This window comes from Ictidomys tridecemlineatus, chromosome 2 (assembly GCF_052094955.1).
Source record: "Ictidomys tridecemlineatus isolate mIctTri1 chromosome 2, mIctTri1.hap1, whole genome shotgun sequence".
NCBI classification, from domain to species: Eukaryota; Metazoa; Chordata; class Mammalia; order Rodentia; family Sciuridae; genus Ictidomys; species Ictidomys tridecemlineatus.
Window position 1 is genome coordinate 116,862,364 of NC_135478.1, and position 13,746 is coordinate 116,876,109.

Sequence of the window (13,746 nt, forward strand, 5' to 3'; positions counted from 1 at the left end):
GCATATTAAAACTCTGCAGCAATTAAGGGTGTCAGAAGGTCCTAAGATGCAAAGAGAAACTTCTTCATCTCTGCCTGTCAGTGACACTCCCACAGAAATAATACCAGCTAGCCACGTGGCAAATATCTTCCGTGGCCATATAGATGGTGTTTAATGATCATATAATCTTATGTCGTATTCTGTGCACTGCAATATGAGTGTGTATTACATGATATGATGTATTTTAAAGTTTTCAACTGAATGACAGATGTTATATGTAAATGAGAAAAGTGCTGGGGAGGAGGAAGAATAGACTGACTTTTTCCGGTTATGAGCTTAGGGAGAGGTCATGGGGAGTCTCACAGAGGTGGGGACTCTCCAGAGAGACTTGGAGAAAATTTTTTTGAAATGACTGAAGAAACCACTGACCATGGAGTTTAAGGTCACATACCCTCAAGTGAGGCTTCCTGAGTCCAGAAACTGCCTCCGCCCCCCACCATTAGGTCTATGACTCTGGGGAAGGCACTTACCTGTCCATGCCTCAGTCTCCTCATCTGTGAAGAGTGGTAATGATGATATTTATTTTGTATGATTATCTTATATGATTATCATAATTTGTATGATTATCTTGAAATACATAATCATATATCTTTTAAGATATATGCGGTAAATGTGTATCGGGCTAAGTATATAGAAAATACTCAGAAAATACGAGCTGTTATTAATAAGAGGCTGATCAGAGTTTCTGAAAGCGGGACCCCCTAGGGCAAAGGTGCAGGGACGTAACTGTGTGGTTTGTCTGTGGGGAGGGAGACCTCCACGTGGCTGGGGAGGAAGAGGCACTGGAGGTGCTGCGTGGGGCTCTGAGATGAATTGGGAGGCGCTGAGTCCTGTACCCCAGTAAAGGAGTCTGGATGTCACCCCACCCACAGCACCCTTGTGAAGGCTTCTGAGCATGCAGTGGCCCCCTTGAGCAGGACATTGGGAGGGCCATCCAGGTGGCTGTGCCCAGGTGTCTGGGGAGTGAGAGACAGGATGGGCATGCAGGTGTCGGGCTGAGGGTGCCATCTAGACGAGGGGTAACAGGAGGTGGCTGGTGGCGGTATCACTGGCCCCTGTTCTCTCGTAGCTACATCTGGCAGCACATTGAGATCGGCTATGTCCAGGGCATGTGTGACCTTCTGGCTCCGCTGCTGGTCATCCTGGATGATGGTGAGTGGGTCCCCTCTGCTGTAGACTCGGGGGTCAGATCCTTCCCACTGCAGGGAAGGGAGTGACCCTCACTCAGTGGGTCCATGGAATGAGCAGGGCAGGGGCTCAGGAGACCTGTCTGGGCACCACATCAGGGTCCCAGTGAACAGAGTCCTCCTGCACCAGGTGTCCAACACCGAAACCCAGCCAGGCCTTTGCTAGCTACCGACTGTACAGACATGAGTGACAGCAGAGAAGAACCAGGCCCAGGTGGCTTAACTGTGAGCGCTACCAGATATTCAGGGAAGATTTAACACAACTTCTTCACAGACTCTTCCAGAAAAAAAAAAGGAAAGGAAATGAGCCAGGCCCAAATTCAATGCCTAGTATCAGGAAGGGAGGAAGGAAGGAAGGAAGGCATCCCAACTCATCTGGGAGGCAGCCCTCGGATAAGTGCTGAGCTCTTTATCACCACCCTGTCGTCCACACCAGACACAGCCATCACAGGAAGGCTGCACCCTAATATCTTTCATGAATATGAATGCAGAAATCCTCCACAAAATACCAACAGGCTAATTCCAACAAGATATAATAAGTGAGGTGTTTCATTTTGTTTTGTTTTTATGATGCTGCAGTTTTGAGTCCAGGGCCTCACATACGCTGGGAAAGTGCTCTAACACTAAACTACACCCTCAACCAGAAATAAAAAGGATTACAGTCCATGACCAAGTGGGATTTACCCCAGGGATGCCAAGGGGTTCAACATACAAAATAATAAGCACTATTCACTGCATCAGTAAAATTACAGGCAAAAAAAAGTTCATCTTAATAGACACAGAAAAACATGATAAAACCAACACCTTTCATGATAAAAACACTCAATGAACTAGGAACAGAAGGGGACCTTGACATGACAAGCAATATCTATGGAAAACCCACCGTCAACATCAAACTCAGTGGGAAAGACCGAGCACATTCCCTTGGATCTGGAACAAGATAAAGATGTCTGCTTTCTCCACTGTGGGTCCAGCACGGGCAGGTCAGGAAGGAAGAGAAACCACTGGAGAGGAAGCAGAACTGTGTTCCCAGTTGGCATGACTTTGCTGTAGAAAATCCTACAGAATAAAAAAATATATTAGAACTAATAAATACATCCATTTTGCAGGATATGAGATCAATAAACCAAAGTCTATTGTGTTTCCATTCAGCCTCTGGAGCTGGTCTTATTTTAACTGATGATTAAATCACAACAACAGGGATGATAACAGAGTAGAATTGGAACAAGCAATTCCAAAATGAAATGAGGAAAACAGTCCCATTTGCAATAGCATCTATGACACAGGACACTTAGGAGCACATATAACAGAAGGGCAAGGAGGGTGCCCTGAAAACTAGAAAACATTCTTGGAAGAAATGGAAGAAAACCTAAACTATAAAAAGACATCCATGTTCATGGGCTTGAAGACAGAACTGCTGAGGTGGCATTGGCTGCAACATCCCAGCACCACGGAAGAAAGGGAGAGAGGGAGGGAGTCCCCACTCTTAGGCACGGACCTCACTCCCTCCCAAAGATCCAAGTTGAGAGAGGATGGGGCTGGAAATGAGAGGAACATCACAGTGGTGCAACACAGGGACAGACATTCCCTCTGCAGAGTGACCAAGACCCACGTCATGTGTCATAGGTCGTGTTCACAGTGTGTATCCTGGACATGATTCAATTAAAATGCCCTTTATCTTTGAGATCTTCCTCCCAAAACCCATAACCTCATCTCATTGTGAGAAGAACATCAAATTCTCCTGCTCATAATGGAGCATCCTATAAAAATAATACCCGACCAGGATTCTTCAGGACTGTCGAGGACATTAAAAACAAGAAAGCCTGAGAAACGCTGGAGCCCAGAGGAACCTAAGGAGCCAGGACAGCTGTGTGTGATGGGCCACACAGCATGAAGTCCTTCCACAGAGAAAGCACAATAGGTGACTGCTGAGGAAACCAGAATACGGACAGAATTCAGTTAATGATGTATCGGTATTAGTTCATTAGCTATAACAAATGAGCCATGCTCCCGTAAAGATATTAATAACAGAGGAAACTGGGTGTGGACCATGTGAGAAAACTTTTCTGTCTTCTCAGTTTTTCTATCAATATAAACTGTTGTAAAAACAAAGTCTTAAGCATGGTGTAGGGGTGCATGCCTATAATCCCAGTGGTTTAGGAGTCTGAGGCAGGTTTGAGGCCAGTCTCAGCAACTTAGTGAGACCCTAAGCAACTTATCCAGAATCGTCTCAAAATAAAAAATAAAAATGGGCTGGGGATGTGGCATAGTGTTAAGCACCCCTGTGTTGAATCCTTGGTTCCAATACATAAATAAATCAGTGTTTAAACAATGAATGAAATCCCACTGTCCTTGGGAAATTTTCCAGTCTAGCATAGCTCTCCTCAAAGTTATCAATTATTTAGCAGGGGAAAATAAAATCTACCATTTTTCAAATAAGTTTGTGACTCACTGGATGGTATGAATCAGGTTTCTTTGCTACAAGACTTCTCAGAGCCTTTACTTTTTAAATATGTGTATGCATGGGTGTTCTAAGCAGCAGATAATCTGAGCAGCATTTTCCAAAGTAATTTAAAACTTTGCATATTGTCTATAAAAGCCCTTCCGATACTCAGAGATGCTGCTTGAGGATAGTGGTTCTCAGACTTGGAATTGCCAGTGGAATTTCTTTTTTTTTTTTTAATTGTATTTGGACACAATACTTTTATTTTAATGTGGTGCTGAAGATTGAACCCAGGGCCTCGCACATGCTAGGCGAGAGCTCTACCGCTGAGCCACAGCCACAGCCCCTCAGTAGAATTTCAAAAAAGAAAAAAAAAAAGGTACCAACAAAACACTGTCAACTTTTTACTAGAGCAAACAGAGGCCTTTTCAAAAGAGCCTCGGCCACACCATTATTTCCTAAACGAGGGTGCCAAGAGCTCCCGGGTGAGAAGCACACGATCCCCCTTAGGTTGGAGAGCTTCCCTTGGAACCCAATCCAGTGAGCCCTCCGGGGTCCCATGTTCCCCCCCTGGCTGTGGACACTCTGACCCAGCCCTGGGCTTAGCACTTCCCCCGGGGAGCTGGGGGCCTCGGGCAGTGTTACCACTAACATTTGTCCCTCACTCACTGCCGCCCCAGAGGCCCTGGCCTTCAGCTGCTTCACAGAGCTCATGAAGAGGATGAACCAGAATTTTCCCCACGGAGGCGCCATGGACACGCATTTTGCCAACATGAGGTCGCTGATCCAGGTATGACCGGCATCTAGTCAGCTCTTTTGGGGACCAGTAGGTATCACTCCGTGACTTAGGATTGAGCAACTTGGGGTCAAGGTGCATTTGAACCCTATTTCTGCTTCTCGCTGGCTAGAAAATCTAGGCTTTCTGGGCCTCAGTTTCCTCATCTAGAAAATAGGTAATTTTCCCATTTATATGATTCCCAATGAATTGTTACAGTTATGGAAATGAAATAAAATAATGCATTTATAGTACTGAGCACAAGGCCTGCAGGGTCCCTGACCAGCGGCAGTAGTGTCACCTAGTAACTTGTTAGAAATACAGGTCAGTCTTACCTCCCTCTGCCCCCCTGACAATCTGTGTCATATGAACCCCTCAGTGACTCCGTGCAAGCTGAAGTGTGCAGGTGCTATGAAAAATGCCAGCCCTTCAGCACCCACCATCTGCTCCCAGAAGAATTGAGACTTTCGCCCCTTTGAGTGGAAGAAATGGAAATGTATCAGCCTTAGCAAATGACAGGGAAATGTCACTACCTGGGCACCTGCAATGACATTGCAGCAGTGATCAAGTTATTTTAGGCATAAGAGAAATGATGATACGATGAGTGTCCAAAGCATTAACCTTAGATTTCCAGCTCTCATGTGTCCCTGTGGATGGCGTGTCCTCATTCCTGTCCTCTAGTGGAGTCCCCTTTCTAGGATGTGAAGCTTGTCATTAAAAGACATTCACAAAAATCCTCCTACCACGTATGCACTGCCGTGGGGCTGCACAGCCCACAGCCTAGTCTCAAGCTTCCCAGGGGCTCATGTAAAACGCAGGAATAGTCTTAACTGGTGTCGGTCTGGCAGTGTGTCTGGGCAGGGGGGGCGGGCAGGTCTGCGGCACTCCTCAAGGGTGCAGCTCACTGCCTCTTCCCTGAAGCTCAGCTTCCACTCTAAGAGTCACTCAGGCCCATGTCATTCGTAGCCCTTTTCCTGTAGGTGGACACTTAGTTTATTTCCATGTTGGTTTGTTTTGCTTTTGATTTGGGGAATTGGTGAGTTTGCTTTTGGCCTTTACAAATGGTGCTGTTAAGAAATTCTGTGCATATCTCCTCCTGCATGCACTAGCTGTGCTGGGGCTTCATTAGACACAGCTACATCATTCTCCAAAGCCATCAGTTGTCCCAAGAAGGTCTTTTTTTCTTTTTTTCTTTCTTTGTGTGTGTGTGTGTGTGTGTGTGTGTGTGTGTGTGTGTGCGCGCGCGCGCGTGTGTGTGTGTTTTGTTTGGTAAACCCAAGACCTTGCTCCTGCTAGACAAGTGCTCTTAGCATGAGCTACACTCCCAGGCTTTTTTTGTTTTTTAAATATTGAGACAGGGTCTCACTAAGTTGCTGAGGCTGACCTTGAACTTGCCCTAGATCCTGCTACCTCCCTGGTTCCTGAGCCTCCTACCTCGTGCACTGCCCCACCCAATAGTGAGATTCCTTGACCCACTTTACCCTTATCTGACCCGTCACACTTCTTCCTTTTCCCCAGTCTCCTGGGTGCACTTGCAGCAGTGTGTTGTGATGTCATCTGCGTTTTCTGAACAGTGCCATGGAAGATCTGTCCTTCTCCCTTTGGAGTCATTTGGGTCGCTCTCTGTGGATTCCCTATCCTAGCGCTGCTCGCTTTATTTGGGTGCCTTCTGCACACTTAAGACTCCTGCTGTGCGTGCTGCCCTTCTCTTCCCACAGACTCTTTCAGAGCTGCTGTTCCTCTGAGCACAGTGTCTGATGGCCGCAGGTCTCTGCCCTCTGTTTTCTAACAGCCATGGTTTGTTGCTCCATTCATCTTTTGGTGGACGCTGGACTGGTTTCCGTTGGCCCTTTTGAACAGTGCTGCTGTGCGGTCCATGATCAGATTATTCCACGGACTGTTGAGAAGTCTCGTGGGACGGTGCCTAGGGAGGACCTGCTGGATCGCGCGGCAGCTCTGTGTTTAACTTTTTGAGAAGCTGCCAAAATGTTCTCCACAGCAGCTGCCCCACTTCCCAGAGCAGTGGAGGGGGCTCCAGCTTCTCCTGATCCTCGCCAGCACTTGTTATTATTTGTCACTGATTGAGCCGTCCCCGGGGTGTGAGGTGGCGTGTCCTGCAGTTTTCATTTGGCTAAAGATGCCAAGCGTGCTGTGCATGCTCATGGCCACTTGGAAGTCTCTGGAGAAACGTGTACTCACAGTCTTTGTCCACTTAAACCCCACCTGGTTGCTGAGGGCTGTCTGGTGTGTGGTGTGGGCTTGTGCCGTCCTTGACCCAGGGGTCCCCTCTTGTTCCAACCTTTCTCCGGAGCTGATACCACCGCTTTTTCTTCCTCTAACAGATCCTGGACTCGGAGCTCTTTGAGCTGATGCATCAGAATGGGGACTACACCCACTTCTACTTCTGTTACCGCTGGTTCCTGCTGGACTTCAAACGAGGTACCCGCTTCAAACCAGGGCCTTGTCCCAGGCTCTCTGAGCAGGACCTCGGAGGAGGCGCTAGGGCAGAGGCGAGGCTGAGTGGGTGCTGGGCCAAGGCAGCAAAGGGATCAGCATGTTGGTCACTTGCACTAACAGCTTCTGCCACTTCTTTTTGCCTGACCTTGCAAACACACTGCATGGGGACTGTGACAGTCCCACTTCACAGATGGGAAAACTGAGGCTGAGGAAGGTTTAATCCAGAACAAGGAAGAGCAGAGCCAGCCATCTGAGCCCACTCTCTCTACCCCCAGGGGGCCACCTCCTCTTCCACTCAGTGCTGCTTAGCAAAGACTTTCAAACCCACGGAGTAGAGGGTGTTTTGTGCATGTGTCATACATGATTTAGAAGTGACGTCACTTCTAGATGCACAGCTGTTATGCACATTGGGGTGATATGATAATAAGAATGACTCACATTTGGAGGGGTTTACTAAGTGCCACCACTTGAGTGTCTTATCTCTGTCTTTTACTCTCACCAGTATCAGCCCCCCTACAGACGGGGCTAGAGGCAGGGAGAGAAGCAGCCACTCTGAGGCCCCAGAGCTGGACTGACAGCCAGTTAATGGGAAGCCTTGCTCCTTTTGGTCCCCAGACCATTAATAAGTAGAACTTATCTCAGAAATGCAGATTATTTACATATGAAAAGTACTCAGTGTAACACATGGTATCCATAGAGTAAGGGGAAAAAAGAACATGATCACTCAATACATGACATAGAAAAAGCATTTGGCAGTGAAACAAAAAAGTTTTTGACAAAATCTAATCCTTCAGGACAAATCAACCAACCAGGAGTAGAGGGGCTTCCACCAGAAAAATGGGAAGCCACAGTGACCCAGCTGCCATCATGTGATGGTGAAGGCCACATCCCCCTGCAATGAGGAGCAGGACGTGGGTGTCCGCTCTGCTCTTGTCCACCCTGCACTCCCGGAACTGCTGGCCACAGCAGCTAGGCAAGCTGGGGCCGGGCTGTGGCTCCGTGGTAGGGCGCTTGCCTTGCATGAGCAGGACCCTGGGTTCGATCCCCAGCACCACCTAAAAAATAAAATGACAGTGTTGTGTCCTACAACTAAAAAAAAAATTTTTTTTTAAAGAGCAGTTAGACAAGAGGAAGAAAGAGCCTCCACACTGGAAAGGAAGAAGTAAAAAATCTTCTGTTTGCAGAAAACACAATTATGTACCAAAAAAAAAGGATTCAGAAAACCCCAAGGAATCCACCCACACAGCTATTGGAACTAAAGACAAGCTCAGCAAGGTGGCAGGATACACATCAACGTGCAAAAATCAGTGGTATTTTAATACACTAGCAACAAAAAAATTTAAACTCAGAACAGACACATTAATAAAGCATCAGAAAGAATAAAATACTTAGGAATAAAATTTTATGGATTTTTTGTTTGTTTTGTTGTTTATTTTTTGTTGTTTTGGTTTGTTTTGTTTTTTGCTACTGTGGATTGAACCCAGGGTCTTAGCCACTGAGCCACATACCCAGCCCTTTTTAATTTTGAGACAAGGTCTCGGTAAGTGGCTTAGGGCCTCCGTTAAATTGCTGAGGCTGGCCTCAAACTTGCCGTCCTCCTGCCTCAGCCTCCCGAGCCACTGGGATTATGATGTGCATCTACACATGCAGTTTAAAGGAAGCCTTGCTCTTACCTACCCCTATCTTCCACCTCTTCACTAACCTCAGGCAACAGCCAGCCCTGCCCTGTGCAGGCTGATGGGTAGCGGAGGGTGGGCCCTGGCAGAAGCCAGGGAGGGCAGAGGGCCATGCCAATCAAACCTGCATGTGCTCAGTTCCTCCACTTGAGCTGGAAGAAATGCAGGAAGCTGTTCTACTGATGGAGGAAACTGAGGCTTCCCAGGGTCAAATGACAGGGTTCCAGGCTCCACGTCCTGCCTCACAGCCAGGACACAGGCCCAAGCCCTGCTGGCCCTGCATCCTCAGCAGGGAGGGCAGCCCTGTGAGCGCGTGGCTGACCTGCCATGCGCATGTGTGTTGGTGTCCCTGCAGAACTCGTCTACGATGACGTCTTCGCCGTCTGGGAGACCATCTGGGCAGCCAAGCATGTCTCGTCCGCCCACTACGTCCTGTTCATCGCGCTGGCTCTGGTGGAAGTCTACCGCGACATCATCCTGGAGAACAACATGGACTTCACGGACATCATCAAGTTCTTCAATGGTACCCTGTGGTGGGGTCATGTCAGGGGTGGGGTCGTCCAGAGGGAGGGGCCAAGGGAGTTGTGCACATTTCTACAGGCGATGTCCCAAAGGATGAGTTGACATCTTGTAATGCTGAGGTCCCATTTTTCGCAAGGACCTGGCAGAGGTTCCTGAGTGTTTAAATCAGGCTCAAGGGTAAAGCCCGGCTCTGCCAGTGACCAGCTGTACCCTGGGCGAGGCCCTTCCCCCTGTCTAAACATCCACTGCCTCATCTGTGAAATGGAGGGCTGCCATGTACAGGAAAAGAGGAACAAGGGGGCAGCTGGGTGGCATGAACCAGATACAGCCTTTGAAACCAGACACGTGCAGGGATCTGATTCCAGCTCTGCCCCTTGGGAGCTGTGTGACCTTGTCCAAATGACTTCACGTCTCTGGGCCTCAGATTCTTCAGGGATAAAATGGTGCTAACATCTCCTCTGACACAGAGAGGCCTGGAGGATTAAAGGAGACAAAGGAGACGATGGATAAGTCTCATCACATGGTCCCTGGCCCATGGAGGGGCCTGAAAAATGAAGCCATTGCTACTGTTATCACCATGTGAAAATGAAAAATTAGAGGCTGAGAATGTAGCTCAGTGACAGCTTAGCATGCATGAGGCCCTGAGAGTTCAAGGGAAGGAAGGGAGGGAGGGAGGGAGGAAGGAAGAAAGGAAGGAAGGAAGAAAGGAAGGAAGGAGTAGCTCCAGCTACAACTCCACCCCCTCTTAAACTAAGAGGGAAAAATAACCACCTATGATCTCACCTTGGAAACATAATTAGTTTTTAATGTAAACTTTTAAATTTGGAATAATTTTGGATTTTATTCATGTAAATTGAAAGAAAAATCTTTTCTATTTCATTCTTCAGTAAGTCAGTTCCAGGGCTGTGTGCGCCTGTTGAACCCACCGTGGCCTCACCAGCCTCCACTCCAGCTACGACTCCACCCCCTTATTTCCTGTTCCTCACTCAGTACTTGCTTTGTATCACAGCAGCTGCTAACCACCCCGCAAGTGGACGGGCGATGTGGTGCTCAGTGGACCGCAGTGTGTCTGGGGCTGACTATCCCACAGTGCAGTTCACTGTACAGTCCCAGGGTACCTCGGCCCCCGGTTTGGGAACTGCAGTCTTAGTGCTTTTCTCTTTGCCCCATAAATGGTTCCTCCATGGCAAATGTCCACTCTGTTTAGAGGTTTGAAGATCTGACCTCAGGAAAAAACATTTTTCTTTTTTTCTCCCTCCCCACCATGCCCCCTTCCTCCCTCTGTCCTTCCATCCCTCTGTTTCTCCATCCCTCCCTCCGTTGCTTCCTTCATCTCCATGTCATCCGAAGCACCAATCTCGTGCCCATCAGTGCTCTTTTCTTTTTTTTTTAAACAATGATATTTATTTATTTTTTTAAAGAGAGAGAGAGAGAATTTTAATATTTATTTTTTAGTTATCAGCAGACACAACATCTTTGTATGTGGTGCTGAGGATCGAACCCGGGCCGCACGCATGCCAGGCGAGCGCGCTACCGCTTGAGCCACATCCCCAGCCCCAGTGCTCTTTTCTTGAAGGTTCTCCGTTGTCTCTCTGTAGGACCGGGGTGAACAGACGAACACTTTTCCCAGCACAGGCCTCATTTTGTCTCCATGGCAACCTGGAGCGATGGCCCTGTGACCTCCCCAGATGAGGGAACTGAGGCAGGCGGTGTAGGCCCTGCCCAGGGTCTCTGCCCGCAGGGTCTGTGTGACAGGGCTGTCCCTGAGGGGGCAAGAAGCAGCTCCTGAGCACACCTTCTGCTCTTTCAGAAATGGCCGAGCGACACAACACCCGGCAGGTACTGCAGCTGGCCCGGGACCTCGTGTACAAGGTGCAGACCCTGATTGAGAACAAGTAGGGGGGCGCCGCCCGCACCCATCTCCCGCCCTCCTTTCCTCCCGCGAGCCCGGCCTGGGCGCCCGCCCTGGAGTCTGCTCATGAACGTGGCTCCTGTGCCCAGAGAAAGGGCCCTGCTTTCGCCGTGGGCAGGTGGGTCCAGGTCAGTCCAGCCTTACGTTTTCCTGTTTGACCAAAGATTGACCAAGCCTGAGACCTCCGACGCGGGTCTGGCTGCAGATGGACGGAGGAGGCCTCTTCCCTCTGCCCTGTCTGTCCCCCAACCCTTCCTCATCTGTCCAGAAGAGGTCTGGAGAGGTCTCTGGGGCTCCCACTGTGCCCTCAAAGCGGCCTTTGGAGACATCCAAGAACATGCTGGAAGGCTGGTCTACGGGGGCCCCTCCCACAGCGCTGTCTTGGAGGTCCGCGGGTTCCTGGTGGCGGGCTGCCCCACACATCTAGGATGCTGAGCGGCCTCCTCGGCTTCCACCCAGATGCCGGGAGCTCTGTCCCCACCTCATGCCTGTTGTGATAATCCCAAATGTCCAGAACATCCCTGGATGTCCCCTGCAGGGCAGAATTGTCCCCATTTGAGATGTCTCCGCTGCCTCCCTGTTTTGCCAAGCCATCCTCTGTCCTGAGGCCTCCCTCAAGAAAAAGGGCGCACGGGGTCCTTCCCAGGCTCCCCTGGACTCTGGGGCTGCTCTGCTGCATTAGCTTGTTCTCCCTCCTCAACTCGATGCCAGGAGACACTTCTTTTCTTCTTTTCAAGAAAAGCATCTTCCTGCAAGTAGCTGGAGTCTGAGGACTTCTGTGGGCGCCAGGTCCAGGCTCTGCAGGACCCTGAGCACCTCAAGGCTGGGTGGGGTTCCCTCCCAGTGCCTCTTCCTGGGGGAGACATCACTGGGCCTGGTGCGCAGAGGCCTGCAGGGAGACCTTTCCCTAAGCGTTCGGGGGCCGACCTTTCCCTAAGCGCTTTGTTCACTCAGGACAAAGGAGGGAAATGAGACGGGATTGGCCAGGGCAGAACTGGCTTCTGCTGTCCTTGGGGAGCACCTGTTGATGAGCAGGGCCCAGGGCCATGGCTGGGTCCAGGAAGAGTCCCCTGTGCACCTGCCCATCAGGGGCACAGTCTACAGACGACGACGAGCTTCAGCACCTGCCCCTGCCCTCGGGCAGAGCACCTGGCCAGCTCTCCCATCAAAGAACAGACCTGGACAGGCCAGAGAGCAGGAGGCTGGGCGGAAGCTCCTCCCACTAGACCTACTGCCTCTGGGGTCACCAAGGGCCAGCTGCAGCTTGGGATGGGAGGATGTGGGGAAGCAGAATTAAGATCTGAGAGGCTGCAGCCAGGCAGGGAGAGTCTCTCCTGCCTCCCTTCCTCCTGCTGCATCTGTCCTCCGCCCTCCCCCAAGGGGACAGGATGGACAGAGGCCTGGCTGCTGCCTGAGGAGAGTTCCATGGGAGTCACCTTCGCCCCACCCTGCTCCTGCTCTGCCCCACCATAACAGGAAGGGGAGGGGACAGCCTGGTCCCCAGCTTCCCAAGACAGAGGGGCCTGTGGGACAGAAGTGTTCTCTGCCACTCAGCAGTTCTCTAGGGGGATGGTACTGAGCACAGCCCAGGCCCCAGGCCTCCCGAGTCCTATTTATTTTTTTATCAGAAAGTCTCAAAGTACAGCACAAGATCTCTCCTCTGCCTCCCCTGTGGCGTGCCGAGTGTCTGTGGTTGTGGTTTGGAGTGACTTTATATTTACACAGTTTACTTGCTCTCATTCAGACTTCGTTGGCTGTGTGTGTCTGTGTCTGTGTGTCCTGGACCTGAACGTGAGAGACCCTGTCTGTGAGCTGCCCTCTTTTCCTTTCCCCAGTGTTGGCCACATATCTTGTAAATGTTTACTGAAGAATTGTGTCTATATGTGGAGAGAAAATATATATGAGCAGAGAAACATAAGTCTGCATTATGTTTTCTTTTGTTTGGAGAACTTTTTTTTTAATCCGATGGTTTCCATACTGTACCCTTGCACCCTGCACACATGGGGAGCTGCTGGGTTTTCTCTGGAAAGGTGGATTCAGGTGAAGCACTTCTCGCCTTGTGTATCAGCTAGCAGTCCCCTGAGCAGTGCTGTGTAACAATACCTGAAACGTGGTGGTTCCGGGTAGCCTTTTATGTAGCTCTGGGTCTGTGGGTCCAGCCAGGGAGGCCTTCTGATCTTGGCTGGACTTCTTCATGCGTCTGTGGTCAGCTGATGGCCAGAGAATCAAACACTGCTGACAGTTGGCTGGCTAGTGGCTCTGGCAGGGGTGCTGAGCTACACGTCCTCCTCTAGCAGGGCAGCTAGGCTCTTCCACAGGCCCTGACGGCAGGTTCCCAGAGGGCAAGCGGAAGGCCACCCCTGAGCTTCGCTGGCACAAAGTCATTTGGGCCACATTCTGGGCAGAGTTCAGATGCGAAGGTGGGGACGCAGACTCGGCTGCTCATGGGCGACTTTGAAAAGCGACATTGGAAAGGAGCATGGGCACCGGCAGGCTCTCAGGGGGCCACTTCTGCAGATTCAGCCAACCTCGGACAGGAAGTTAAACATTGGCAAAAGGAAACCCAACCCTGGTCTGCTCTGAGCACATCAGGACCTTCCCGGTCCCCATTCCCTGAGCAGCCCGACACAGCCCCCGTTCCCACAGCATGAGGAGGGCGCACCTTGTGTTGTAAACCCGGTCTCAGGACTTAGGTGACATGTACTGTCACACGCACAGCTACCTGCCCATGCTGC

At 50.2% G+C, this 13,746-nt stretch overlaps 1 protein-coding gene across 3 annotated transcripts in view; it reads left to right on the plus strand.

Moving 5' to 3' along the window:
• The window catches only part of Sgsm1 (small G protein signaling modulator 1), a 74,983-nt gene extending 62,054 nt beyond the window's left edge, over positions 1-12,929 (plus strand). For all 3 annotated transcript variants that reach the window (XM_078039629.1, XM_078039631.1, XM_078039630.1), the window contains 5 exons: positions 1,109-1,191; positions 4,350-4,459; positions 6,787-6,883; positions 8,933-9,100; positions 10,910-12,929. In XM_078039629.1, the coding sequence (XP_077895755.1) occupies positions 1,109-1,191; positions 4,350-4,459; positions 6,787-6,883; positions 8,933-9,100; positions 10,910-10,998 (547 nt within the window). In that variant the 3' untranslated portion in view covers positions 10,999-12,929. The remainder of the gene's footprint in view (positions 1-1,108; positions 1,192-4,349; positions 4,460-6,786; positions 6,884-8,932; positions 9,101-10,909) is intronic.
• Positions 12,930-13,746: the final 817 nt, after the last annotated feature.